General features: G+C 46.1%; 1 protein-coding gene across 1 annotated transcript; it reads right to left on the bottom strand.

Moving 5' to 3' along the window:
• Window positions 1–200: 200 nt before the first annotated feature.
• On the bottom strand, window positions 201–1,241 carry LOC124667931. The gene is made up of 2 exons (XM_047205157.1): window positions 1,083–1,241; window positions 201–976 (listed from the first exon to the last, which is right to left on the bottom strand). The coding sequence occupies exons 1-2, from the start codon at window positions 1,088–1,090 to the stop codon at window positions 388–390; spliced, it is 597 nt and encodes a 198-aa protein (XP_047061113.1). The 5' UTR covers window positions 1,091–1,241; the 3' UTR covers window positions 201–387.
• Between the last annotated feature and the right edge of the window lie 7,735 nt (window positions 1,242–8,976).

Genomic DNA, 8,976 nt, shown 5'->3' with positions numbered 1-8,976 from the left:
TCAGCAAGCTGCTGCATCTTCGAACGGGGCATGGTGGCAAAGGGTTGGGCGGAGAAAGAAGAGGTCGGGTCTTGGAGCAAGAACACATCGACCGTTCTGGATACTGGCATGGACAGCAGGACAGGGTTCAGGGAACAATGGGTGATCGTCATCTGACACTGTTCATCATCATCGCGAATTCTCGTAGTCTGATCAAGCTCTAAACAGCACGCAGATGCAACAATACATTGTACTGTTGTACATACACATCAGAAAGTACTGTAGATGCTAAAACATTTGAGCACTTAACTGAAAGCTAAAAACAATAAAGCTAGACAGTGGCAACTGGCAAGCAAGATCCGTGGAACCTGAATTCTAGTACTGTATGAAGAAACAAGATCCATGGAGTCAGTGAGTGAAAGTGTAGAAGACGGTGCCGATGTAGAGGGCGAGGGCGGTGGAGACGAGCCCGACCAGCCCCGCGGCGGCCTTGGCAGCGGCACGGTTGCTGGTGCACCCCAGCGTGCCGAGCCGGATCTGCACGACCATCACCATGGACACCATCAAGAAGACGCAGCCGACGACGGAGCCCACGGCGGAGGCCAGCATCCCGAGCCGGACCAGTCGGGCGTCGATGTGGGCGTGCGTGGCCTGGGGGTCCTTGGAGTTGATGAGGTTGAGCGCGACCTTGAGGCCCTGCGCGACCAGGCTGGAGAAGAGGAAGGAGGAGAAGGCCACCACCTCCAGGACCAGCAGGGACCGCGCCACCTCCGGCCCGGCGTCGCAGGACGGGTCGCCCGCCAGGCTGCGGAGCTCGCCGGGGGTCGCCAGGGAGAGCCCCACGAAGACGGCCACCGTGAAGAGCGAGTTCACGTTCACCACCCCGTCCAGCGCCGTCACGTGCACGCTCGTCGTCTTCGCCGACAGCGCCGCCGGAAGCTTCCACTCGTAGCCGTGCTGCTGCCCGCCGCCGTTGCCGTTGCTGTGTTCGTCGGATCTGGGAGGATTGCAAGCAAAAAAAAAAAAAATGGAGCTATTGATTGGTGCAAGCGATGCAAACATCTGGTTTTCTGGTATGCGAAGTTAAATCTGAGAGGACTTACTCATCCATGGGAGGTGGGGAGGAGATTTGATCGGATGCTTTGCTTCTTCCGACGCCGATATCTGCAGATCGAGTTGCTTTTGCTGGTTGGGGAATATGGGTATCAACAGGGGAGGGGAGAGTTTAGGGGAAGAAAATGCGGGCAGCCCAAAAGCTTATGAGAGTGTGAATACATGGAACATGGTGCACTACGCGTACCGATAATAATCTAGGTGATAAAAAATACTCCATACATGCTAAAAATATTCCATACATTCCATCTTAATTGTTTTTTTTTTTTGCGAAACACAGTACAATCAAAGGTGCTCATACATACGCGCACACACTCACCCCTATGAACGCACGCACGCACACCCTACCCCTATGAGCACCTCCAAGATACTGCATCGAAGAACTGATCCGGCGGGTCTTGAGATTGACGAAGTCACCACAGGCGTATTAAATCAGCGACTACTAATATTAGACGGTAGAGGTAGTACTATTAGAAAACTACCATATAAACTTTGTATCATGCTAAAAATACATATATATACAAGTAATGAAAGAGCGTGATAAAAACATTTGTAAAAATCGAATCTTTCAACGCCATCCATCGCAAATAGAAAGCTTTTCCAACTCGGTAAACCGTCCACGTAGTTGGATGTCATCCCACATGGATCACACTGGAGTTACGGTATCCAATGTTTTTTTGCGGCGATTGTTTTATGTTCACCGTTTAGTTTTCTTTGCACCACCTCAAACATTATTTGATTACTACCGGTGTGAATCTTTTGGTTGTAATGTATTCGCGCCGTTTTATGAAATTTTCAAAATGTGGACTCTTAAAATGCTCGCGCCATTTGTGATCGCCTATAAAATGCCTCACACAATCTTCCCATCGGCTGCGTCTCACATCGGCACCATGCCTCGCTGCAAATCCACTCTTGGTTACATCCGCCTGGTGTTGGGGAAGCGTCATCGATCTTGCGGGGTCTGATTCGGAGGGGAGCTCGCTCTAGCGGATAAGCTGGATGGGATGCAGGAGGAGGACTTGCAGGAACATATGGTGGTGGATGAGTCCATCCCATCCGTGCAGCGTGAGGAAGCGGAGGCGCATCGCGAGTTGGAGGTGTCCATCGCGGCGTGAGGAGGCAGTGGTGGAGGAGTTCTTTGATTCTCTCCGCGATGACCAGCTACGGCATGGTTACGCTCCAAGAAGAAATGTAAGAAGGCTGGCCGGGTAGCAGGCTGTCTGCAGTTTCTTAGTCAGCAGGTTCGACGAGATTGCGGAGGCTATCGTGACAAGACGCAAGTTCGCCTAGGAAGCTCGGGAATTGGGCGTGTGGTTGGGTACCAATAACCCTTTCGGCGATGACGCCGATGCATCATGCAATGGAATATGTCTCTCTCCGGCATGCTCTCCACCTTAACGTTCGCAAGTATTTATTGCTGGAAATATGCCCTAAAGATAAGTATATAATGAAGATATCTCCCGTAATATTTGTATGCTTTTTTGTACCATCCTTGAACATCATCACTGGCATATGTCATCACTATATTGTACGATTATTGTTCTGATGGTTCCTAATCAAAAAGGTTATGAGACACATATCTTTGATGATATGGATATCCAGGCCTGGTACACTAGGACAGCCATTGATATGATGATTAAGTCTAAGGTTGTACCAGTATTTTATCATAGTCTTGTTATTAGGAAATAATAATGTATCCAGGTCATGTGGTGGGCCATTAGGGTTTTAATAGAGTCTGTTTGACTTGGGCCTGTCCAAGTCGAACTAGGTTAGGCCCAATAAGGGGGGCCGGCCGGCCACCTCTCCCTCATATAAGGAGATGGCACGGTTAGGGTTTAGGGTAGTCTAGTTTTGATTTAGAATAATTTAGAACCTCGAGTTCAAGTTATCTCCGTCCCTATGGGGTCGGCGTTGTGACGGCGTCTCGGACGTTCGTCCAGTTATCCAATAAAGGTGTGAGAGTTCTTGAGTCTGTCAAGAGTAATCATATGTGCTTGAGTATCCTTGAATCTGTCAAGGGAGTTCAAGATCTACCGGTCCTATGGATCAGCAAGGTGCATCGTGAAAGATCGGGAAACCATATCTTTGACTAGTATAGGTGTCAGTTAACAACTATTTTTCACAAGTTATGGGTATGGTAATGCCAATCCAATAGTAATAAAGAGTTAAATGTTTACTTGATTTCGAAAAAATATATCACGAAACTGAAGAAAGAGGCCAGGCTACCAACAAGGTTGATAAACTCTCGCCTTGAGTTTGACAACATGTATCTTCAGACAAATTATCAACGTTCTCGTCGGAATGGCTTTGCATCACTCGAAAGTTGGTACACACCACCAACTAACTATCGTTTTAAGGTAGACGTGTTCTTTGGTGAGCTGACCTATGTCAAGTGAACTTGCAGATCATGCACTCAAGCCGAACGGAACTCAAAATTGAACCGCTATGTAATCCGCTTTCAATTTTCCAGTTTTTTTTGACAATTCTTTGGAGTATTAACACCTCTGGAATCTAGCAATGTGTCTCCACTAATGTATGCATTTGTTTATCTAGTGTTACTAGTTTGTTGCTGCCCAAAAAACCTTCGATCGCTCCTCCCTAACTAGCGCTATCTATGTTTCTAAATATACTATTACATTTGAAGTTTTAAATTTAACTTTCAAAATATTTATACTCTCTCCATCTGATGAGGACATCCCTACTACACCACTACTTTCGTCATTGACAAATGAAGATGAACCTGCTGTGAAGCTCAAGTTCGATGAAGTTCGGATTGGACCAATTACAAGGGCTCGTGCGAAGCTACTTAAACAACAGGTGAACTTGTTTCTAAACGATACTTTGATTGATTAGAACTTTACACTGCCTAAGTCCTATTACTTATGTATCATCAGGTATCAAGAGGAGACGAGCATCGCACGAGGAGTAGAGGAGCAGCTGGACATGAAGACGGACGTCAAGATGGACGTGAAGCTGGGCATGGAGCTGGACATAAAGATATCTCATGGACGCGCGAGGGAGGAGCGGGAGGCATGCGCGAGAGGAGAAGTCGATGTCCAGGCCGGCCCAGCGCCCGGTTAGACCGGCCTCCAGACCGGCCTGCCCGGTCCCTGGCCCGGTTGACCGGCCGGCAACCGGACCGGATGCATCGTACCGGGGCCAAACCGTATTTTTGCGAACTTCCCGGTTTGCCGCCCGGTTGACCGGATGCCACACCGGCCTGCCCGGTCCCTGGCCCGGTTGACCGGATTCCAGACCGGACTTGTCCGAGTCTGTCTGGACCAGATCTATTCTGGGTCGGTTTTACTTGTATTTTTCGACCAGAACTCGTCCCGGACGCCTATATAAGTGCCTTGGACGACCCCCTAGCTGCTTTAGACCAAGTTGAAGATAAACCCTAGTTCATAGTTGTTTGCTAAGCAAAACTATTGTTCCTCAACTCTCCAATTCGTTGCGATCTGGAGTTTTATGCTACTGAAAGTTTGTGTGATTTGCTGTTCCATTGGGGATTAGAAGATTGCAATCTACCGCTTCGTGGTCGGCGGCTACATGCGCAAGTGTGTGGAGTTGCGAATATCTTGCAGGGTTGAGAGCTGTTGCATTGGCATCAGGAATCAATCGAGAGACTTCGTCGGCGTCATACAAGTTATCCTCCTCGTCATCATCGATTCCATCCGCTGCTACCATCGTGTGTTCATCAGCACCCGTCGCTTACTGAGAAGATCGGGCCACCCCTTATCATCTTGGTATCAGATTTCCAGTTTTCCTCGGTAAGCCATCCACAATCCACCCCATAGTTGAGTTGTGAGTGTTTTTCCTATCCGAAAAAGCCATAAAAAGTTAGGGTTAGGGTTTGCCATAGCCTTAGATTGCACTAATTTCAAGTTTTAGTTGCTTTTCGTAGTTGTTTTTGCGTATCTTTTCTTTCCATCTAGTATTTTAGGGTTTGAGTTTACTCTATCATCTTGTGTTACTTTGTCGTCTAGTGTCAGTTTGTTACTCCGAGTCCACATAGCGTACAGTGTGTTTGTTCCCAACCATAGACACAGCCTTTCGATATAAAGTGACTAGGAACTTCCCCAGAAGAGACTAGTTTTACCGCTCGACAGGCTGCTCGTTAGGTTTTTGGTGCTTTGCAATTTTCTGTTGGCCGTGTTATCAAGAAGTTGAGTCAAAAAAAATCAAAAAAAAGAGAAAATTGAAAAGAAGCAAAAAGAGCTACATAGCTGCGTGTGTTATACAAAAAGAAAAATCCAAAAAAAGAAAAGAAAAGTGAAGTGCTAGTTGAATCAAGTGAAGGCCTAAGTTTACTTTACTGCACCCGTAGTTGAGCAATCTTGTGCCTATCTCTTTGAGCTTTGCTAGCGTCTCTCTAGTGCATTGCAACCTTTTCCCACATATAGTTGCATTGCCCCATTATATCGCCTTGTGTGAGTATCATTGGTTGTCTACGGTTAGCGCTAGAGCTTGATATTGGTGCAAATAGGTAGCCTACCTACAGCCCCACATATATCCTGCTTTGTCGTGTGATTGTTCTTATACCCTTGATATTCGCTTCGCTACATCCGTGCACTAGTTCGTCAATCCAAGTTGGTAAGCAATACTAATTCACTTTGGAGCGGTAAGATTTACCTTTCTTATCAGTTTTGAGTGAGTTGTGAGAGTACCACCAAAGATTTTTGTTTAGTGCACTAACCTACTAATCATGTCTTCTACCGAGAATGTTGATGTGATGCGAGAAAAAGGATCCAAGCAACGACAGTTACTTGGCTGGATTATGAGGCACTTCGTGATCACCTGCAACGTGAAATACGAGTTGCTAGTGACGTGTTGGACAAGGATATTCAGAGTGTACACTTGAAGGTCGATGAGGCTACTACAGCGGTTAATACCGTTCAAACATCGGTGACGACTCTTCAAGCATCTATACAAGCTTTGACAACCGCCGCCGTTGGTGAGATACGTACAATGGTGCAACAACAACCACCACCTGATGAAGATGGCAGTGTGCAAGGTGACAATGCCGAAGCTGCTAATGCTCAAGGGCGTGGTGTTGGTCGTGGTCTTGGACGTGGCGTTGGAGATGCGTTCCGTGGTCGTGGTTTTGTCCCCGTCGGAGCCCAACGTGTTCTACAACAACAAGACGATGGTTTGGGTAAGCCCAAGTTCTCAATTCCCAGATTTGAAGGAGGTACTGATGTTGAAGAATATCTTACATGGGAGCCGAAGATTGAGAGATTATGGCGTTTACATCCCGACTATACTGAAGATAGAAAGATCAAGCTTGCTTCCTCTGAATTTGATGGCTATGCATTGCGTTGGTGGGATGGACTTGTGAGTGCTCGAGACGAAGATGGTGAGCTGCCTATTATCACATGGCGTGCTATGAAGGCGGCAATGAGAGCTCGTTTTGTGCCTACCAATTACTTGCGTTCCGTCTTTGACAAGTTGACCCAATTGAAGCAAGGTGTGTTGACGGTTGATGCTTACTACATGGAGATGGAGATGCTTATGCAGCGTGCCCGTGTCCGTGAGTCTCTTGAGATGACACTACGAGCGTTTTCGAATGGTCTGCGGTTTAATATCAAGGGCATTGTGCGTCATCACAGCTACGCTACTATGAATGAGCTGCTACATCATGCAAGAGAAGCTGAGTCACAGTTGGCTGAAGAACTGCAAATGAAGGGCGTGCTACAGGCGCTGGGCGCTACACACCCCGCGCCGCCCTCCATGGCGCCATCATCGCGCCCTGCGGATGTCCCTACTTCGTCTAGCAAGTCGGTCTCCAATGTGTCTAACACAAAGAAGCCCGCTCCTGCAGCAAGTGGAACTAGTTCTAACATGTCGACAACGCGCAATCACGATATGGCTTGTCATACATGTGGTGGCAAGGGTCACTTCAAGCGAGATTGTCCTAACCGCAAAGTTATGATCATTAATGAGGACAATGAGTATGAAACTGGAGATGATGTTGATCCAAATGCTCCAGATGAGGATGATTATGACAGTGATGGGTTTGATGCTTTCCCTTCTGAAGCTCAAACTATTGTTGTCTCGCAGCGTGTTCTTAATGTGCAGCCGAGTGCATCTACACAGCGCTGTAATTTGTTCCAAACAAAGGCACTAGTTGGTCCTGATAAAGCTTGCAAGGTCATTATTGATGGCGGGAGTTGTCGCAATCTAGCAAGCAAAGAGTTATGTGCCAAGCTGAAACTAAAGTATCTACCGCACCCACATCCATATTATATTCAGTGGTTGAGCAATAATGGTGAGATGAAGGTGAGCCACATGGTGCAAGTTGATTTTGAGATTGGACCGTATAAGGATTCCATTGACTTTGATGTGGTTCCTATGACGGTTTGTCACCTGCTGTTGGGCCGGCCATGGCTCTATGACCGTTCTGTGCAACACAATGGCCGCGCCAATACATATCACTTGGAGTTCAAGGGCAAGAAAATTAACTTACAGCCTATGTCACCACAGCAAATTCTCAATAAGTCTCGTCAAAAGATTGAAGTAAACTTGGAGGATGCATCCATAGATAGGCGAGAGAATTGTAATGCCGTGAGTGCTATAACGAAAAGTGAGAGAGTGAATTCCTTAGTCTCATTAGCCACCAAACAAGACATGAGAGAATTTAGTGAGGATCCTACAGCCATGCCTCTTGTGCTCATGTACAGGGGTACGGTCTTGGTTTCTAACGACATGACCCCTCTTTCTCTTGGTGTTTCTAATGTTTTGCGAGAATTCGGCGACGTGTTTCCGGAAGAGGTACCCGCAGGACTTCCACCATTGCGAGGTATTGAACATCAAATTGACTTGATCCCCGGAGCATCGCTGCCCAATAGGGCGCCATATAGGACAAATCCCGAAGAGACGAAGGAGATACAGAAGCAAGTACAAGCGCTACTCGACAAAGGTTATATCCGCATAAGCCTTAGTCCTTGTGCCGTTCCTGTTATTCTTGTTCCTAAGAAAGATGGTACATGGCGTATGTGCGTAGATTGTAGAGCGATAAACAACATTACTATTCGATATCGTCATCCTATTCCCCATTTAGAGGATATGCTAGATGAATTGAGTGGTGCTGTTGTTTTCACTAAAATTGATTTGCGTAGTGGTTATCATCAAATTAGGATGAAAGAAGGGGATGAGTGGAAAACCGCTTTTAAAACAAAATTTGGTTTATATGAGTGGTTAGTAATGCCTTTTGGTTTGACTAATGCACCTAGCACTTTCATGAGACTGATGAACCATGTTTTTCGTGATTTTATTGGCAAGTTTGTGGTTGTGTATTTTGATGACATATTAATTTACAGCCGCAATGAATCTGATCATATTATACATATTCGACATGTTTTGCAAGTGTTGCGTGATAGTAAACTCTATGGTAATCTTGAGAAGTGCACATTTTGCAAAGATAAGTTCATATTTCTGGGTTATGTTGTCTCTAAGCATGGAGTAGAAGTAGATGTGTCTAAAATTGAAGCTATTCAAAATTGTCCTACTCCCATGAATGTGAGTCAAGTAAGAAGTTTTCATGGTCTAGCTGGGTTTTATCGCTGTTTTGTGCCCATTTTTTCTACTATTGCTGCACCTTTGAATGAATTGACTAAAAAGGGTGTTGTCTTTGAGTGGGGCGTTGCCCAAGATCATGCTTTTGATGAACTGAAACGATTGTTAACTTCTGCACCGTTGCTTGCACTTCCCGATTTCAATAAGCAATTTGAGATTGAATGTGATGCTAGTGGTATTGGAATTGGTGGTGTGTTGATGCAAGAGGGTCGCCCAATTGCATATTTTTTCGAGAAACTTTACGGTGCTAAGTTGAACTATCCAATCTATGATAAAGAATTGTATGCTTTAATTAGAGTTCTTGAGGTT

The sequence above is a fragment of the Lolium rigidum genome, chromosome 6 (assembly GCF_022539505.1).
Source record: "Lolium rigidum isolate FL_2022 chromosome 6, APGP_CSIRO_Lrig_0.1, whole genome shotgun sequence".
Lineage (NCBI taxonomy): Eukaryota > Viridiplantae > Streptophyta > Magnoliopsida > Poales > Poaceae > Lolium > Lolium rigidum.
This window is presented reverse-complemented; position numbering and strand designations above follow the sequence as displayed.